Source organism: Pelophylax lessonae (genome assembly GCF_965119305.1).
Source record: "Pelophylax lessonae genome assembly, chromosome: 4".
NCBI lineage: Eukaryota > Metazoa > Chordata > Amphibia > Anura > Ranidae > Pelophylax > Pelophylax lessonae.
Window position 1 is genome coordinate 191,015,969 of NC_138771.1, and position 20,916 is coordinate 191,036,884.

A 20,916-nucleotide genomic window follows, 5' to 3' on the forward strand; every position below is an offset into this window, starting at 1 on the left:
CGCGATCCCGGAAGACGAGCGACTGAACATGTCGCTCGTCATACAGGTAAGAGAGCGGCACGGCGGGGGCTCGTTCTAAGGCAAGTATTTCATAATGAGCTAGTATGCGATGCATACAAGCTCATTATGTCTTTCTCTTGCAGGTTGTAAAAAAAAAAAAAAAAAATTTTTCAACGAGGTTACAACCCCTTTAAAACAAGGCTTTGCTGAGAAAAAAAATATAGGGTGGAATTACTTAAGACAAATAGACTATGTACTTTGCAAGTGCGGTTGCTGCAGAGCTTAGTAGATGAGGGGAAACTCTGCTAACTTCCATCATCCAATCATGTGAAAAAAAAAAAAAAATGCATTTTTTTTTATTTTTTCTTGCATGTGATAGCGTATTGTTTGCAAAGTGAAGTTTCATCCAATTTACTAAGCTCTGGAGCAACTGAACTTTCAAAATGCACAGTCTATTTGCCTTTAAGTGACATTAAAGATTCAGTTTTTTTAAAAAATTAAAACATTTTATACCTACCTGCTCTGTGCAATGGTTTTGCACAGGGCAGCCCCAAATCCTGTTCTTCTGGGGTCCCTCGCTGGCGTTCCTGGCTCTCCTCTTTGGCAAGCACCCCTATAAAAAGCGGCTATGGTGGCACTCATGCGTGACAGCTGCTGAACTGTCATGTCTGCGTATATGGACACAGACGGGGCGGCTTGGCTCTTCTCTGCCCCCTGGTCACAGCATTCGACAGAGAGCTCTGAATCTGCCCAGTGAGGAGGAAGACAGGAGGGAGCCGCTGCTCCCATGCACAGCGCTGGATCAAGATTGGACTCAAGTAAGTATGGGGGGGGGGGGGATTTTGCAGCATAGGTGTTTTTTTACCTTAATGCATAGAATGTGAAAAACCCTAAGGATTTTAACCACTTTTGGGAATCCACCTTTTAGAGTACTGTTTTGAATTCTCAATCTACAAATACTAGGTGCCTGTGTGACTGAGCTACTTCTACTTTTACTTTGACTTTTCCGATCTGCATAATTGTTCCAATGTCAAGGACCAATATGGTTATGTAGCCATATTAAGTTAATGATGCCAAACATCTCTGTTCCTTTTTGTGTACATCAGTAGCAGGACAGGAAATCCCCTGCCCGCTGCTCATTGATCAAGGAATGACAGGTGACTTCTGGGTTATGACCAGGAAAAAGAAAGCTCATATCTACCTATTTCTGGGGAAAATCACAATGATCAGACAAGGTTATCTAGCCCAATCGCTAATTGTCTCTAGATCTGAAAAAAATAAACAGGAAATATGCAGACCTCTCAAAAGATCTCACCTCCATGTCTGCTTCAATTATTCCAGCCCCATATACAGACCCCAGCAAATAATGCCTCTACTTCTGTGTGGATCATTAGGTGATTAGATCGGAAAAAAAAAAAAAAAAAAAAAAAAAAAAAAAAGGATGGTGAACAAAAAACAAACCTTTGTGTACGGTAGATTACAGTTATAATAGCAAAGGCCACTGCAACTATCAACCCGTAGTCCAGACCAAGGGAAACTGATGCCAGAAAGGAAACCACCCAAATACACTAAAAAGGGAAACAAAATACATTTTACAGTTTAAACTATATGGCAATTTTCTTTAGAATATAAGAGCTGTGAATAATCAAAAGTTTTTAAATTGAGAAATGTGTAGCATGCAAGACTCTTGCAAATCATTTAGCGATTGCTGCAAGATTTTCAATAACAGTGGATCACACAGGTATAAGGTGAATACAGATTAAACATCTGATAATCTCACAAGGGCCTGTGTCGAGGGGCTCTTTACATTAAACTGGTTTTGTATTCCGATACAACGGGTTTGGGGACACACAACCCACTAAAAAGGAGGTCAGATTCACTTATCAATGAATTCTGAATGATCTCAGAAGTTTGTCAAACTGATGCCATCAACATAAGCCCAAAGCCCTTCAACACAGGCTCTAAATTTGTTGGCAATAATGCCTTCCATTCAGGACGTATGGATATGACCAAGAATATCCATGATGCAAATAAACTGCACAATATTATTATAAATGATTGATCAAAAAAGTGTTTTAGATTAAAAATCTCTGAGATACCATTTTCAATTAACAGTTTGCCATATTTAAAACAAAACAAATCTTCAGTAGAAAATCACCCTTGTAAACTTGTATAACCAAGGCATTCAGACGCAAAACCGGGTAAACTAGAATCTGTAACTGGCAAGGAAAATTACTGTTGCAACAGTTCAAGGTGAAGTGGCACAAATTACTAAATAACAGCATTAAAAGACAAAATCTGCAGCAAATATCACTACTGTGCTAAATGTATTTTCTATAGCCTATAGCACAGCACCTTCAGTGGTATATGCATGCTCTTTTCCCAAGCCCTTACAACATCTCTTTGCTATGCTTTAAAATAAAGCCAAGTTGTATTTGATTATTACGTCAATTACCAATGTCAATATTGTCTTTAAAAGGACAAAATTAGAAAAACAGCAGCACCAATCAGTTTATAATCTAGGTAGGGTACCTGAGGCAAAGGGAGATAAAGTGACTTGCCCAAGGTCACACGGAGCTGGTTTTGAAACCAGGATGCCTGGTTCACAGTCCAGTGCTGTAGAGCCACTCCTCCTCCCTAAGACAATCTGCATAAATAAATGTTAGTTTTTGTGAGGTCTCTATTGCTCAGCTAGAAGACTCCAAACTAATATATTAGGATGGTTAGGTTAAAACATTTTTATGGTTGTACAAATATTTAGCATTACATTAGCCACTAGAGAAACAAAATATAGCCTACAACATGTTTTAACAGAAACTCTATGAATTTAAGTAAATCTTGTCACCATGTTCGAATATTTTAAGCTTAAAAAAGTTACTTTTCTAAAATAAAATAAATTTTAAAAAACAGACTGGATATCAAAGTTCAAGGCTTAAAACCCTAAGTAAAATAAATAAATGGTTTGGACTATGTTAATACTTTTTCACACATACCAATTCTATTCTGCTCGTTCTCCATAAATGTGGGATGTCAGCGAATTGCTTGAACATTCCTTTTAGGTTTACCATCACAATGGCTGCCAATACCGTCTGTAATAAAATGGAATTTTTTTATACAAATATCTTCGTTCAGAAAGTTTTATGAAATACTTGCTTTCACTTTCATTAAAGCATATGAAATCCAGTCCATCACAGCTCAGCTATAGTTCTTATAAGGGTTCATGTAAACTGCTGCTCCTAAACTAATATTTGTTTGGGTGTTTTTCACCCTCGAACCCGCCTCAATAACAGGCTGTGTATTCATGCACACATAGGCTTTTAGAGGAGTTTAGGAGCAGCAGTCTTTAGAGGCAATAAAATCTCCTCTCCTGAATGTAATCAAATCTCCTCTCGTGAATGCAGAAGAATCACATTTATGAAAAATGGATTTTTGTAAAATCTTACCGTAAAATCCTTTTCTCTTAAGCTCATTGACAGACGTAGTCCTCGTTGATTCAACACACTCGGGTTATGCTGCCCTCTACAGGAGTAGGACTAGACAGGAAAGAAAACGTTCTGGCCACACCCTAGGGGCAGTCCCAGCGGGTATATCCGCTCACTTCCTGCTCTAGCAAATCAGTTATGTCACAAAGCAGTGTTTAGAGAATTTAACCCAACCCAACTCAAAAACAGAGGGGCGGGTACTACGTCTGTCAATGAGCTTAAGAGAAAAGGATTTTACGGTAAGATTTTACAAAAATCCATTTTTCTCTGTCACTCATTGACAGACGTAGTCCTCATTGATTCAACACACTCGGGACGTCCCAAAGCAGTACCACAAATGAGGGGTGGGAAAATGGAAAACAAATCCATCTAGAAGGCCCAACCGGTGCCAACTAGAAGTTTCCAATGCTCATCAATTAAAGAGGAGATTCAACAGAAAATTCCAACAGAAAACAACCCTCGAGGTAGACCACCCTCCTCAAATTGCAGCCTGCAAACCTTGCGGCCAAATGAGGCATCCACTGATGCCATCACCTAAATCTTATAAAATTTTGTAAAGGTATGTACCGACGACCAGGTGGCCGCCTTACATACCTGGACCACTGATGCCTGATGGCGGAAAGCCCAGGAGTACTGAGCGCTCGAGTGAAGTGCGCCCTAACAGGGAACGGAGGATTCCGACCCTTACTAGAATAAGCCTGTACCACCGTCTGTCTAATCCATTTGGAGATAGTCGCGGCAGATGCAGGCAACCCCTTTCTGGGGCCATCCGTGATCACAAAAAGTGAATCCGTCTTATGGAAGGATTCCGTAGTCTTCAGGTATACCCTGATTGCCCGAACCACATCCAAGGAATGCAACGCATGTTCCTGATGATGATTGGGCTGAGGACACAAGGAAGGTAGTACAATATCTTCATACAGATGAAGCCTGAAACCACCTTTGAAAGAAAGGATGGCTTAGGATGAAGAACTACCTTATCCCTCTGAATCACTAAATATGGGGACTGGTCTGACAATGCAGCCAGTTCTGACACCCTGCGTTCAGAAGTAATAGCCACCAAGAAGGCCACCTTCTGGAATAAAGTAAACAAGGGAATCTCCCTGATGCTTTCAAAAGGAGGTTTCTTCAGAACCGACAACCAAATTAAAATCCCAGGGCGATAAGGGCGCGCGGACTGGTGGAGCCAGGTGCCACACCCCTTGGATGAAATTCCGCACCAAGGACTTAATAGCCAAAGGCTTCTGAAAGAAGATTGCTAATGCTGAAACCTGACCCTTGATGGTGCTCAAGGCTAGTTTCTGCTCAACCCCCTTTCGCAGAAAGGCCAATATTCGGGTCACCGAATAGGTACGTGGAGGAATTTCTAAAGATTCGCACCACGCAATATAAGTCTTCCATGTGCGATAATAGACCTTGCTGGAAGTCGCTTTCCCTGCTTTAATTAGCGTAGGAATAACTGAAGCTGACAACCCTCTGTCCTTCAGTACCTGGGTCTCAATGGCCAGGCCATTAAACCCAGCGATTGTAAAGCACAATGGAAGATCGGTCCTTGAGACCGCAGACACTCCCTGAGAAGAAGTTCCCAAGGAACGTTCGCGACTAGCATGTCCAAGTCGGCCGGACCAGCTTGACGAGGCTAGCCTAGAATTTCCAGGACAACTGGAGTTCCCTCCATCTCCATCCTGTGGAGAAATCTCAGCAGCAATCTGAGATGAGGGAATCCCTTTAATAGCTGACACTGCCTTTACAGGCCGTTCAGCGCGTCTGCTGCGTCCACTGGAGCATCGTGGGCGCGCGTTACCAATCTCCGCGCCTTCGGGATGCTGTGAAGAAGGCACAGATGGTGAAATCCTTGGCGAATGACTTACGTCATCACCCTGATATTGCCTGACTGGATCCGAACCAGGCTGTCCTAGAGCTATCTGGCCCTGGCAATCCGACAAAGTCTGATCGTTCTCTGTTCCCACACATTCTTTAGACACCTGATTCCTATCACGAGTGGTGATTTCTCCTGGTTAAACATTAGAGACCGAAGTCACCCGGCTAGAGGCTCCTTGGTCTGTCCGTTCAACCGGATCCGATTCTTGTGGGGAACTGATGCTAATCTTTGGAAAAGGTAAAGAAAATGATCTGTTCAGGGAACGGTAACTACCGCTCCCTGTAGTACTTACGCTGACCCAGCATTTTAACCACAGCACACGTCTGAGGATTACCGCTGACATAGATGCATGCCCTAATAGGGGGGTAGCATCCAACCTGTAGTCCTTATATAATCTGTTCCATCAAAACAGATGTTGCCTGGGGGATACCTTTCCACTTCAGGTCCTGGCGCACCAATCTCGCCCATTCCGTAAATGTCTGAGAACTAGATCAAATGACAATAACTGGTCTAAAGGCTGATCCTATCAGGGAAAGATAGTGCGGGACTCCGCTTCTACCTTCCGATCCACCGAATTCTTAAAGGACGAAGCGTCCTCCACTGAAAAAAACCGTGGCTTTATTCAGTCTGGAAATAGGTGGATCCACCACTGGTGATACCGTCCATTTCTTAATGAGGGATTCCTCAAAACGGATAGCGTCTAGTAATGCGCTTGGAACTAGTAAAGGTACGCTTAGAATGATCCCATACCTCTTTAATCTTTTTACCCAAACACTTGGGTAAAGAAAAACCTTCACCGTCCTGGTGGGTCTGCTAGTACCAAAGGGAAATTCCTTTTTATTTGCCTCTGCCGGAAAAACCTCAAGTCTTAAGGTTTCCCGAACCGCACAACTAGTGCGTCCACCAATGCTTCTTCCTGATTTATGGCGGAAGCATGAACGTTCTCCTCACTGTCTGAGGGAACCTTACCTGAGATAACAGCCCCTGCAGAGGGGCCTGCAGCTGCAATAACCATCTCAGCATCTGAATCTGAAGTCTCAGACGATATAGGGGTAGGCGGGGGTCGCTTTCTTGACCCCCGTTCCTGACAGGCCATCTCCACCGAGCCACCAAAGACTTCAAAACTGCTTTGAATGCATCCATACTCCCCCCGAGGGAAACCGGTGGGGGTACCTGTGTGGCAGGGTCCATGATAATTCCAGATACTGCCCGGAAAAATCAATATGCCAAAAAGAAATAAAACTTTTTTTTTTTTCAGACCCCCAGCGCCACAAAGCCCCTCAGTGTTGCCTGCTTAGGGACCCCTATAGAGCGAGAGAGAGAGAGAGAGAGAGATAGACCCCAAAGCTCACCACTTACTGCTCAGAGTTTCAAAATGCAACTTGTTTCATCATTGTCTAGAACAGACAGGAAGTCTTTTGGCTGGCTTCCCGGGAAGAAAGGAGGCGGCTCCGCCCCTCTGCACGCCTTCCGGCGCCTCCCCTAGCTCCACGAGGTGTTTGAGTCACCTCAAACATGGCCGCCCCCATGCTGGAGACACGAGGCTACGCCAAAATGGCGGCCTCGTGCGAACTACCAGACAATGGCGGCGGCCTGCACAGAATAGCGGCATGTCTGCAGAAGGATCTCGGCCTCACAACCCTTCACCCTCATGGTGGTCAGCGTGGTCGGCGGTACCGGACCCTGGCGGGCCGTATGCGGTCCGTGGCCGTCGGGAGGCATCTGCTTAGCTGGAGGAATGATCTGGAATGCAGTATACATATCTAGACATCGCCCTGTGGCTTCTGACAGGTAGGATACTTTATACTATCACAGTAAAGTTCTAGTACTGCCACTGACTTCATCATTTTAACATCTTTGCAATTAGATTGTCAGCTCCCAAACCAAGCCTCCTGGCTTTTTGTTCACAAAAATCACACTCAAACAGGGGGATCTGTGACAGGTTATAGGATAGAGGGAAGACCCATCCTTACCATTACAGCGAGGGGCCCGCGTTCACCACAAGACCCGTCAGGGGGAAAGGGGGAACATACTACTCACCATACCGGAACCAGGCGGGCGCCAACTCCTGACAGTACCCCTCTCCACCGAGGTGGGAGGGCTGTCGACCAGTACGGACGCCGTGACTCATGGTCTTAGGCGTTTCGGCGAGACGTTTAACTCGCAGGGTCAGTCCCCGTCCAGTGGGACTATGTCGCAGCCGACCCAGCGCGGAGCTATGGCCTGCACGCGCTCGTAGGCTGAACTGGGGTGACCACTGGATCTCAACATCCAGCCCGTCGCCCAGTTCAGCTTTCTTGCTTGAAGATCTCACAGGAACACTGGAGAAAAAAAGCTGTCTAAATAATCTTTTCTAAGAAAAAAATCCTGCCAGGACCGAAGATCCCAGCAAGGTATCTAGGTCCTTACTCCTAACTAGACAGAAAAAAACTGATTTGCTAGAGCAGGAAGTGAGAGGATATACCCGCTGGGACTGCCCCTAGGGTGTGGCCAGAACGTTTTCTTTCCTGTCTAGTCCTATTCCTGTAGAGGGCAGCATAACCCGAGTGTGTTGAATCAACGAGGACTACGTCTGTCAATGAGCGACAGAGAAAGGAGCTTTTAGGCATAAAAAAAAAAATGCATCTAGAGCGCCTAAATGCAAGGCGTGTTTAGTGCCTGAGTGTTTTATTCATTTCAGGGACCAGAATAAACTACAATTCTGGCCAATGTAATAAACGCCCAAACACGCCTAAAATGCATCTTTCATGCACCTAAACATGCGGCTTAGGTGCGTTTTTAAGGCTGATTTTTTTCCCTGTCAGGACAATGAGCATCTACAATAAACCAGTGAGCATGAGGCCTAACAGGATTTAAAATGACAGGAGTGAGGCAGGTGCCACATGATACAAACTGCAGTATTCAGTAAAAAGGCGATTCAACCTTAAAGCTGAACTCCACAAATGGTGTTCTGTATTCATTAATACATATTTAATTATATTTTTTACATGCAAGCAGTGTCTGAATTTGACTTTGTATCAGCTCTTGCATTCTCTGTACAGCAGAAGATCAAGGGGAAGGAGAAGCAAGAAAAATTAACAAATCCATTGTACTGCATTGGAAGGAGTATAGCAGGAGAGAGCAGGCTAAGGCCCCTATCATACTAGCGGACCGTTCAGATCCGCCTGTCAGTTTTTCAGGCAGATCTGAAAGGGGCGCCCCATGCATCTCTATAGGGCATCGGATGTCAGCGGGGACATGTCCTCTGACATCCGATCCAATAAATCAGGACGGATGGAAACCCTATTTTCCATCTGTCCAGTGGATCGGATCAGATGAGAACGAACAGGCGGTCCGTTCTCATCCGATTCTCCCATAGAGAACAGCAGGGACCTGACAGCTCTGTCTCCGCACACAGCGCGGAGACACAGCTGCCATCCGCCTGCTCAGCGGGGCATCAGCGGATCGATCCCCCGCTAAGTAAAACAGTCTGCTGACGGACTCCTATGTGTGAAAGGGGCCTAAGGCCCTTTTCACACGGGCAATTCAATCAGGTCCAACTGTCAGTTTTTAGGCAGACCTGATTAGTAGGTCCATGCATTCCTTTGAACAGGCAGCTGTAAAGCAAACTTGTGTCTGGGTCTGATTTGATCCACTAAAATAACCCCCCCCCCCAAAAAAAAAACAAAAAAAAAAAAAAGGGTCCACTCTCTTCCATTTAGGTAGTTCAGATTGGAGGTTAGTTGGGTGTAAACGGACAGCAAAGTCTGTTTACTACAAGCCACCCATAGGACAGAGCGGGCTCTGCAGCAAGTCATATGCATCATCAACCTGCTCTGCTCTGATCAACAGGTCATCTGTGAACGGATTCCCAACTGATGGAAAACGGTATCCACCCTATGTGAAAGGCACATAATAGAGGAGCTTATCAACCAACTGCTTTTCCTTTCACAGGCTGAGGGAGGGGAGGAGACCTGTAAGTAGCTGACCTGCACCTGAATTTTAATGAAAGAAAAAAAAAAAAAAATGTAATTTGTTGCTATCCAGACAAAACAGCTCAGCTAAGGTGTATGTATAGGCATTTTAGATCTTTAGTTCTGGATAGAATGGCCAAGGATTAAGTTGGCCATATACTGTTTGAATTTCAGTCAGTTCCTGATAAACCAAACAAAAATTAGCTTCGTGGGTGACCCAGTCGTCCCCCTCCCACCTGAAATCTGACTAAAAAAATGGAGGGTGGGAAAATGTCAGCTAAACAGCAGTTGCATCCAACCAAATGCATCTAATGGTCTGGTATTCGGACAGCCGCTGGTACCACCCAGTAAATTTCTGTACAGATAATCTCAGGAACACTGTGTGCATGTTTATGCCTGTGAAGTAGACAATGCAGTACAGCCAAGCCTCTGTCTTTGCTGGCTCTTTTCACAGAGAAAACATTTGCGTTCACTAGAAAATATACAATACTGCAGACCATTACGTGAACAATGAAAAAAAAAGGTTTTATTTCTAATCAAGAGCAAGACATGTAAAATCACATGCATTTCACGTGTATACAAGTTGGCTTGTGGAGCTCTTTCAAAATGTTTTCAATGCTGCATTATACACACATGGAAAGGGCCCACTGAAATAAATGTAATTACATCTATTGTAACTATACACATATTTTGGTGTGCATTACAACAGTAGAAAGCACACAAAAGAGGACATCAAAATGCATACAAAAGAATGCTCAGAAAATATTCACATGTTCAAAATTCAAGAGTACAAATCAGGTCTAGGAGTTGTTCCATTTCCATACCTGAGGTAATGGTTCAAATAGATATCCAATGACCAGTATGACCAAAAGCACCATAAAGGAGGACAGCAAACCTGCAATCTAGAAAAGCATTTACAGTCACGGTTTAAAATAGGGGTGTATAAACATATAAGCAACTATGGTCTAGAAAAAAAAAAAAAAAAAAAAAAAAAAAAAAGCACACAAGAACTTTAAATGGCCCACTGAAATTTTATTTCCTGCAAACTGATTTACAGTTTAACCATCTGCAACAGAACTAACCTGCTATGAATCATATTCCTCACACTCTTAGAGAAACCTCCCACATGATGTGGTAGTGTTGAGTGTGTGTGTGTGGGGCGTGTGGCAGCTTAGGCACTGAAATACCATACTATAAGGCAGATGTGCCGATGCGATAACCACAAAAGGAGAGGCTACATGTTTTTTTACTGATCTGGAAACAAAAAAATATAAAGCTTTACAACGGCAAACCTGTAACATTGGATGAGTACTGTGGACAGTACCACTTCTTAAAATGTTAAGGCCTACCTTTCCTTAAAGTGAACCTTGGTCTGGAATTCTTCCTGAAAAATAGCAGTGGACTTCCTGGTATGCGAGTGTGCCTAGACACTCCTGTGTGAGATCATCTAAGCCACATATGCCTCTGATTGTAGTCTCAGGAGATTTGGATGTGACTACTAGGCTGCTGACTGTTCTCCCTGCTGGAAGCTCTGACAAGAGGAAGCAAAGCCCTTCTACTAAGATGGCCACCTCCACACACAAAGTGTAGGTGAGTGCGACAAGGAAAGTCACTGAAGGGAAAAAAAATAAATAATAATCAGCAGCAAGGGGACCACAGCCAACACTGGTGACTAGTCATTTGCCCTCTGCCTGCCATTTATATGGGGAACAGCTTCTAGTTCCTCTATAAAATATGTGCATGTTCAAAGATTTAGAAAAGAATTTTGACAATCAGGACCAATAGATCTGAAGGTTCCTAGCGAGAACACTTTGTGTGAATAGCCATTATGTCTATATTCTTGCCCAACTACAGCAGGGGCGTTTTCTGGAAGCAATGGGCTTGAGTGCAAGACCATAAGTTGGGCCCCCTTGCTTGACAAAACGGACTGTGGTGCACAGTGGCAAAACTGGTTATGTTTTCAATGTGATGAACAATGGCTGTGGCTTAAAGGGACACAGAGTGCAGGGGTTCAGAAGTAAATGAGACAGCGTTGAGTAGTAGGGTAGAGTTCAGGGGACATTAGTGAGGTAGAGCTCAGTGGTCAGTAGCAAGTGGCACACAGTTCAGAGGTCTGCAGTGAGTGAGGTGGAGTCTAGGGGTCAGTAGTATGCGATGCAGAGTCCAGTAGTAAGTGAAGCAGGGTCCAAGGGTCAGTACTAACTGACATGGCGTCCAGAGATCTGTAGTAAGTGAAGCAGAGTCCAGGGGTCAGTACTAAATGACATGGCATCCAGAGGTCAGTAGTAAAGTGGAGTTTGGAGGCAATCACAGTCCACCTCTCCCTTACTACTGCTTGGGTAGTAGTAAGGTAGAGTTTGGGGGTCATTAGTAAGGGAGGTAGAACTCTGGGTCAGTAGTGAGGTAGAACTCAGGGGTCAGTAGTAGGTGGTGCAGATTTCAGAGTTCTGTAGTAAGGGAGGTGTAGTCCAAGGGTTAGTAGTAAGCACACATTGCACTCAGATGATATGCCACTGTACTACATAAGAAAAAAAAAAAAAAGATGCTTATGGATATCATGACCCTGCTGTATAGGTTACCTCTTAAGCTGGAAAATTCTATAAAAATTATTGCATGCAAAAAACAAAGGACGATGTAAAACGTTTTTGTGCAGTACATCCGACTTAACATACATATGGCTGTTTAGGTTTTATTTGCCCCTCCCACCGAGTGTACGCATATATGCAGCCTCGCGGAAGTGGTTCTTAATCATGTGGGGCTTCTGCTGGTAGCATAATGCACAGCGCTCCCAGCACAGAAATCAGGCACTCACCAAGAGCCCCCGATCCCATTTAACGATGGGGAAGGCCTATATTCCTATTACCTGATCGCTGTGATAGTCTCTGCTTGGCCATAACAGTGATCTGTCACTGTACAGCTCACTACTGTGTGTGTTTTCACCTCCTGAAGGGTGAAAGATACATTGCATCTTTTCCCCTTGCTAAGGAGAAAAAAAAATAAAAGTGTAAACAAAGAACTAGGTCTTAAAAAATAAAAATACGAGTCAAAGACAGGATATTTTAGGTTGGCTAAAAAAGGCAATTTTTAAGTTTAGTACAGTAACAGTCAGCTAGGGTCAGTTTGTTTTAGGTAGGCCAAAAAAAAAAAAAAAAAAAAAAAAAGCATATTATGCTCTACTGTTTCTGGGCCCTACTACGGATAAAAACAAATAACATACACCTATGCATGTGGCATCACTGTGATCATCAGCAGGAGTTGATGGTAAAAGTAAGAAATATACAACTAAATTTAAAAAAATATATATACACAAAATTCAATTCAAGCAGTAGCAATATATACATTTTTACCACTACATGCCAAAGTTGCAAAACTGTGTTCAGGCGTTAGGATATGTTTTAACCTTCATCATAAAAAGTTAATGATTTACCAACAGGCAAAGCCAAAAACTGTTTTTTTGACCATATTAAATATTACAAACAATAATCCAACAAAAGGGAAAGGCAGTCTACACATTGGACTGTGGTAAAGAATGGGTACGGTATTTTGAACTAGCGCCACTTACCTGTGTATTTCCTCCAGTGCTTTCCTGAACTAGGCTACGAGACATTGAGCATGTCACAACAAACGTATGAAAGAAAGAACCAATAGAATTGCACATCCCCATAGCAATAAGTTCCTGCAAAGTGCAAACAGATTACTATACTCAACATTTAAAAAGCTATATTTTTAGATTAGTAAAGGTTATCTGAATTGAACTCCTGTAATAAAAGTGAACCTAGCACTGCAAAGCAAACACCAAAATGCAAACTTATGGGTAAAAGAAAAAAAAGGCACACCCCCTACATCAGGGATTTGCAAACTGTGTCCCTCCAGCTGTTGCGAAACTACAAGTCCCTCATGCCTCAGCCTCTGGGTGTCATGCTTGTGGCTGTCAGAGTCCTGCTATGCCTCATGGGACTTTTAGCTCTGCAACAGCTGGAGGGCCACAGTCTGCATATCCCTGCCCTATGTCATTGTTCAATGCCTGCTTGACATATCGTCATTAACAGAAGCTAGGTATTTGCAAATACTTTCAAAATGTTAGCATTTACAGGAACTTCATGGACTCCAAATCACATTCTACTTATAAGCCTTAAGTGGATGTAAAGGCTCAAGGTTTTTTACTTTCGGGTCTCTGCCCCCTCATTGGCTGAGACAGCAGCGGGAACTATTGGCTACCACTACTGTCAGAGTGAGCCAATGAGGAGACGGGGGTTAACCCACACTCGGTGTGTGAATGGACACACAGAGTAGCTAATCAGGAGGGAGCCTGCTCGGGTGCCCCCATAGCACGCTGCACTTGGCAGGAGGAAGAGACCAGGAGTACTGGCAGGGGACCCGAGAAGAGGAGAAATGGGGCAGCTTTGTTTAAAACCACTGCACAAAGCAGGTAAGTATGATGTATTTGTTATAAAAAAAAAAAAAAAATTCTGCCTTTAAGATCCCTAAAAAAAACCCCATAAAAAACACATTCTCTATAGCTTTAACAAATTTCTGCACGGCCACTGAAGATAAATATTGGGGCAAGAGTTTCTAGATTTGGAGGGGCACTGCCGATAACCAGCAGGTCTGTTTACACTGTGATCAGCTGTGATTAGACACAGCTGATCACGTGGTAAAGGGCCGCCGCTGTAATTAGTCCTTTACCTCTATATGTGGTCCTCTGTGCCTGAAGGACACAGTGATCACAGCATGTCCCAAGGGCGTGCGTGGGGTTGGGGTTCTGGGAGGACATCAATAGACGCCCTACCAGAACCAGCTGACCACCCTGTAGCCATCATTTGAAAATAGTGCGGTCGGCAAGTGGTTAAATAGCAACCATATTATACTTGCACTGTGCAATAGTTTTGCCGTTTGGAGGAGGGAGAGAGCAAGGAGCTGCTGCTCTCGTGCACAGTACTGGATTAAGATCAGGCTCAGGTAAGTATAAGGTATAAGGGGGGGAATCTATAAGGGGGGGGGGATCTGTTTTTTTACCTTAATGCAGAGAATGCATAAAAAGGGAAAAACAACCTTAAAGCCGGGTACACACAGGCCAAATGTCAGGAGACATTGGAGCATTTAAAAAAACAATCCGACATTCGGCCTGTGTGTCGGTCTGTGTCTGACAAGCATGCTGGAAAGCCAGCAGCTGACCGACTCCCGTTTAGAGCTCTCAGCCAATGGCAGACAGCACTGATCGGAGTGTTCTGTTATCGTCAGAACACAACAGCTCAGTGGGGGATATCGCTGTACTTCGCATAGTGCGTACAGTTTTTTTTTTTCACCACTCGACCTGATGAGATGAATGGAAAAAAAGCTTATACTGTGTACCAGGTTTAAAGCTTTGGAACCAGTTTAATGTCTTACAAAAATGAACATAAAACAAAACCTAAAATAAAAAGTAAACATATTTCTGTTGAGAAACACAAAAGCATTGCAGTGATTTTCATTACATTGTGGAATTTTTATGGGTTTAGCAGTGTTTACTTAGTACTTGTCCAGATAGAAAATGAAACCCTTTAGCGCTCACCTGATTGCCACTGACTGCATATCCATGTTTAAGTGCAAATATTTTGGCCATTGATATAGTCATGGAAAATCCAACAATTGCTATAGCCACTGCATCCACAAAAACAGCTGAGAACAAACTGAGGTCAGGCAATTCAGGGGATCGGAACCTACAAATAAACATAAATTATATAATATAGAGGCAATATATTTTAAAGCAACAGAAATACCACCCTAGCTGTCCACCTGGCCTCTTTAGTGCTGTAGTTGGGTGGAATAGTCAAGGACTAACTGTTGTCCTGATAGGACTTAAAAAGGTTGCTTAGGATAGACAACTGTAGGTTCTTTTAGCTTAGTTGAAACATCGTAGGTGCTGTTAATAGCATTGCTACTTGGTTGCCACAAAAACTGCTTTGCCCTCCCTGAAGACAAATTCTAGAAAATTGGTGAAGCATTATTTATGTCTCTTTAGTAATAACGGGAAATAAGGACAGTACATGTGCATAATTTCAGTTTGCCAAGTCAATCAAATGCATTTTTGAAGAATCAGTGGTCTAACAAGAAAAAGGCACAATCACAACCATGTCTAGGGAGTCATACCCTGTAGGAATATTTCCAACCACATCTACATCATATGACTCTTGAAACTTCAGTCCAGCTGAAATTCCAGTTGAGATGATTACCTTAAAAAAGGAGGAAAACCACCATGTTAAAAACACAAGAAAAGCATCATGGCTGTGCTCAACTTCAAGGCCATCGCTGGCCATACATTACACAATCTTTGTACAATTTTGCTTTAGATTTACTAAAACCATATAATAATATGAGGTCAAACCTAAAACACTTTCAATTTGTATGCAATCAGGCAGGCCCTTGCACTACATAGTTGAAGGTAAATCGAAAGGAATTTGAATACGAAAATTGTATAAAATGTATGGCCAGCTTAAATGACTCAATATACTCTGTAGTGATAATATTTGTAAATAAAGCTAGTTTAATCTGTGCCATTATGTAAGGCTCCGTTCACATGTAGGCGTTGGCGTTTTTCAAGCGTTTATTGTTTTTTCAGGCGTTTTACAGGCGTTTTTTGCAAGCGTTTGCAAGCGTTTTACAGGCGTTTTTTTGGGCGTTTTTAACAGGTGTTTTTGGTGACCAATGGAAAAGCAGAGTGTTTTTTTTACAACATTTGCAAAGGAACCTCCCAGGGACCTCCTCCTCTGCATTGGACCTCCCAGGGACCTCCTCTTCTGCATGAGCTTTTTTTTTTATGGTTCTGGACATGCTACAGAGCTGAAACTTCACAGGTACACTTTTTAGACCCCCCAGACACTAAAATTAAAACTAAATCCAAAGAAAATCTCTTTTTTTTTTTTTTTTTTTTCAATAATTGGCTCTCTATCAAAAACGACAATTTTTAAGAACTTTTTTTGCCTGATTCATAGTCCCTGGGGCATGATCCAGAACCCTAGGCACTTTTAGGGGCATTTATTGGGTTTTAGGGCTTCAAAATTGTGTTTTTTGATTCCATATATATATCTACATTACGGTCACCTTGGCATAGCAGAGTCAATTTACCCTAAACTACATTACGGTCACCTTGGCATGGAAGAGTTTGGTCACCCTGGCATAGTAGAGTCAGTTCACAGTCACCTTGAGTTCGGTCACCCTGGCATAGCAGAGTCAGTTCACCTAAACTACATTACGGTCACCCTGGTATGGCAGCAGGCTAAGACAGTAAAGTTCATTACGGTCACCTTGGTATGGCAGGGTCTGGTCACCTAAACTGCCTAACTGCTGTTCTCCATGTTTCAGGAAAATGTGCTCACAGCAGAGGCATGCCAAGGGGGTGGAGACCTGGGTGGAGAGCTGGGTGGAGAGTTGTGCTGTTTGAGCTGATCAGGAGCAACTAAACGCTTGTAAAACGCCTGTGAAACGCCAAATATCACTTTACATTGAGGTCTATGGGACAAAACACCTGTGATCTGCCCAAAAAGAAGCTCAAGTACTTTTTTGAGCGTTGGGTATTTTCCTTAGGGCGTCAAAACGCTCAGATGTGAACAGGGGTCATTGCAATGAATGGGATTTGTCTTGTTGGGCGTTTTGAGAGCTGATCAGTGAGCAGAAAAACGCTCCAAAAACGCCCAAAAACGCCTACATGTGAACGGAGCCTAATAGTAAAATGCAGACTAATGATTACAACTGTTGAAAAAAGTTGAAAAAACAAATCCAGCATATACCAGGGTGGATACGATTTAGGTTGATTTAAAAATCACAATTTAAATCACTAGTAAAAAGGCTCGATTTCAAATCATAATTTTTAAAGAGCAACTGTCATCTCTGTCCTGCAGCAGCTCCTCCTCCTCTGACCCGCTGCTGACTCACCGACAGTCCAATTCACTTTAATGGGATGGCTGGTGATGCAGCAGTGGCACAACAAGGTGAGGGATGTGGCGGCAGCAGGTGAGTGGATGCTCGCTAAACAGGCGCTGCCATGATGGATCTGGCTGCTCTAAACATAAGGACTCATTCTTGCAGGTAGTTAGTGTACAAATTGTGTGAATGCATCAATGCAGTTGCAGAGCTTGGATTCATTGAATGAGTTTACCAAAAATGTAAATCGTGCAGAATATACAGCCTCATGCTACATAACCAAGCTCTATTTCATGCGGAATAAATTAAATGAATAATGTATCTTAAAAAAGATTTTAATTTCAAAAGCATTTTAACCACTTGCCGACCGAGTACGGTAATAGTACTGCGGCAAAGTGGTTCGTTATCGTCTGACGACGTAGTATTAACGTCGTCAGACACTCCCCCTTCTGGGCGGCGCTTGCGCGCCGCCAGAGGCTCGCTCCCGCTGTTTTCATTCACAGCGGGAGTCGGGCCAGGGGAGGAGCAGCGGCGATCGCCGCTGCTCTGCCCCGATCGCCGGGGATCGAGTGTGGAGATCCGCCCGCCTGTGTAAACACAAGCGGGCGGATCTCCATAGTGACAGGGAGTGACAGATCGGACTGTTCAGCATAGCTGGACATCCGATCTGTCCATGACTCACTCAGTCACCTCCCCCCCTACACGTCAGTAAGCACCAGGCATACATTAACCCCTCCCTCTCCAATAAAATTAACCCCTTCCCTGCCAGTGTCATTTTTACAGTAACAGTGCATATATATAGCACTGATTACTGCAGTAATGTCACTGGTAACCCCAAAAGTGTCAAAAATGTCAGTCAAGGGTCCGATCTGTCCGCCGCAATGTCGCAGTCCCAAAAAAAAAAAAAAAAAAAAAAAAAAAAAAAAAAAATCGCAGATCGCCGCCATTACGCGTTAAAAAAAAAAAAAAACACCAAAAATGACAGAAATCTTTCCCTTTGTTAGTAAACGCAATAACTTTTGCGCAAACCAATCAAAATACGCTTATTGTGATTTTTTTTACCAAACATAGGTAGCAGAAAACAAATTGGCCAAATTTTTTTTAAAAAATTGGTTTTTACATCTTTTTTGGGGGGAATTTCATATAAAAAAATGTTAAAAATAGTTATTTTTTCAAAATAAACGCTCTTTTTTTGTTTATAGCGCAAAAAGTAAAAATCGCACAGGTGATCAAATACCACCAAAAGAAAGCTCTGTTTGTGGGAAAAAAAGGACGTAAATTTCGTTTGGGTACGGCGTCGCACGACCGCGCAATTGTCAGTTGAAGTCGCACAGCACCGAATCGCAAAAAGTGGCCTGGACGGAAGACAGCAAAATCCTCCGGTGGTAAAGTGGTTAATAAAATCTATTTGATAAAAATCTGATTTAAGTTTTTTTTTTTTTTTAAAAATCATTTTTTTCAATTATTTTTTAAAAAAAGGATTGATTTTTATCTACCCTGGCGTATACACAGTACACAAAAGACAATCATGTGTTCACAGTGAATATCATGGTAATAAGAAAAAACACTAGTTAGCTATATTAAACAGGGTAGACTTACAACAATGATCTCCATGGGAATTGGAACAGGCAGTTTCTTTTTGAATCGATCATTAATTTCTTTGGCACCCAGCAGTAATACCACGCATATCAGGCCAATGATTAGTGTGGTAACATTGGTCATTGGGAGATTAGACAATACACTGACTAAGCTCTGAAAAAGACAAAGGAGTTTTACATAATCAAATGTTAGGCAAGTCAGAGTCTAGTTCTGTCTACACAGGTTAGGAAAATTTCTCAAAGTCAATCCCATTACTTTCTTACATTAAATCACATACAGGATGTGAAAACGACCACCCGAAATATAAAAGTTCAACTTAAAATCCATTCTCTTATAATGCATTTACCTATTCATCACATACTAGTTATTTAGAAAAAAAAGTGATGAAAAGCCCTGTTTTTGTATGTGCTGATGTTTGGAAGTGAATACTGTATATTAGGTCTCCTTCCTGTCAGTGGAATCTCCTCCATTCAGTGTGTAGACCCCTATGAATGTAGCAGGGCTCATCAGCTCCCAGTAAAAGGAAGGCTGACATTGTGATGTGACAGCTCTCACTGCATAATCAATTGGCTGGGAATTTTATCCAAACTATCTAGAAGATAACTGGATCTTTGCAAGAACTTGCCGTAAAATCATTTGAGTCCATTGACAGAAGAAGCTCTCATACTACTTAGACATTGGGTTATGCTGCCACCAGCAGTAGTACTAGGCAGGAAAAAAAAAAAAATCACCATGTCAACGGGGCTGTCCCTAAAATGCATAACCCCACACACCCTGCTCCAGCAAAACAGTTTTGTTGCAAGCAGTGAAAGAAGACACAAAACCATCCCCAAAAAACAGAGGCGGGTGCTGTGTCTGCCAATGGACTCAAGAGTAAGGATTTTTACGGTAAGTTATTACAAAAATCTAGTTTTCTCTATCGTCCATTGATAGATGCAGCTCTGATACTTGTTCTCCATTGGGACGTCCCAAAGCAGTGTAGGCATGAGGGGTGGTGAGAACGCAACCAGACAGTAAACGTAAACCCCAAAGGCTAAACTTAGCCAACAGGGTAACATGAAGCTCAACCAGGAACCACAGGAGCCCACCCAAGAAAGAAAAAACCCTAAAGAGAAATAAATGATTCTCTTATGAAACAGCAGTCTGCAAAACCTTGTGGCCAAAGGAAGCAACCCGAAGATGCCAACAAATCTACCTTGTAGAATTTTGTAAAAGTGTGCACAGACGACCAAGTCGCTGCTTTACAAACTTGCACTATTGAGGCCTGATGATGAAAAGACCAAGAGGCACTCAGCGCTCTAGTAGAATGAACCTTCACAGGGAAAGGAGGAACCTGACCCTTCAATGAATAAGCCTGAACAACCGTCTGCCTGATCCATCTGGATATGGTCGCAGCAGACACAGCCAAACCTTTCCGAGGTCCTTCGGTAAGAACAAAGACAGTCTGATTTTCTAAAAGAGACTCTTGTTACCATCAGATAAGCCCTTATCGCCCAAACCACATCCAGAGAGTGCAAGGCAATTTCCTTGGGATGCTTGTGCTTAGGACATAGGGAAGGCAACACAATGTCTTCATTGAGATGAAAATCTGACAGCACCTTAGGAAGAAAAGACTGATAAGGCCAGAGAACCACTTGATCTCTGTGAACCACCAAATAAGGCGGACAGGACAAAGCCATAAACCCAGACACTCTGCGAGCAGAAGTAATTGCCACTAGAAAGGCAACCTTCTTGGATAAAGAAAGCAGAGAAATTTCCCTAATGTTCTCAAAAGAAGGCTTTTGAAGAACAGACAGAACCAGAGTGAGATCCCACGGAGGCAACGGGAATCTCCGCGGGGGAGCCAGATGATGCATCCCCTGAATAAAAGTGCGAAATAGGGCATTAGTAGCCAATGGACATTGGAAGTAAATGGACCTTGACAGTGCCCAAAGCCAACCGCTGCTCAACCCCTTTTTGCAAAAAGGCAAAAACCCTTGCTATAGAGAAGAAGCGAGGGTGCAGCTGCAGCGATTCACACCATGAAATGTACGATTTCCACATACGATGATAGATCCCCCTAGAGATAAACTTCCTGGCCTTTAAAAGTGTAGGAATCACT

General features: G+C 43.0%; 1 protein-coding gene across 1 annotated transcript in view; it reads right to left on the bottom strand.

Annotated features, from left to right (window-relative positions):
* SLC26A5 (solute carrier family 26 member 5) overlaps window positions 1-20,916 on the bottom strand; it is a 136,552-nt gene that overhangs the window by 54,509 nt on the left and 61,127 nt on the right. Inside the window, exons 7-13 of the mRNA XM_082256604.1 lie at window positions 18,816-18,968; window positions 15,447-15,529; window positions 14,869-15,016; window positions 12,880-12,993; window positions 10,142-10,219; window positions 2,994-3,089; window positions 1,462-1,568 (exon numbers count right to left, since the gene is read on the bottom strand). Of these exons, the coding sequence (XP_082112730.1) occupies window positions 1,462-1,568; window positions 2,994-3,089; window positions 10,142-10,219; window positions 12,880-12,993; window positions 14,869-15,016; window positions 15,447-15,529; window positions 18,816-18,968 (779 nt within the window). The remainder of the gene's footprint in view (window positions 1-1,461; window positions 1,569-2,993; window positions 3,090-10,141; window positions 10,220-12,879; window positions 12,994-14,868; window positions 15,017-15,446; window positions 15,530-18,815; window positions 18,969-20,916) is intronic.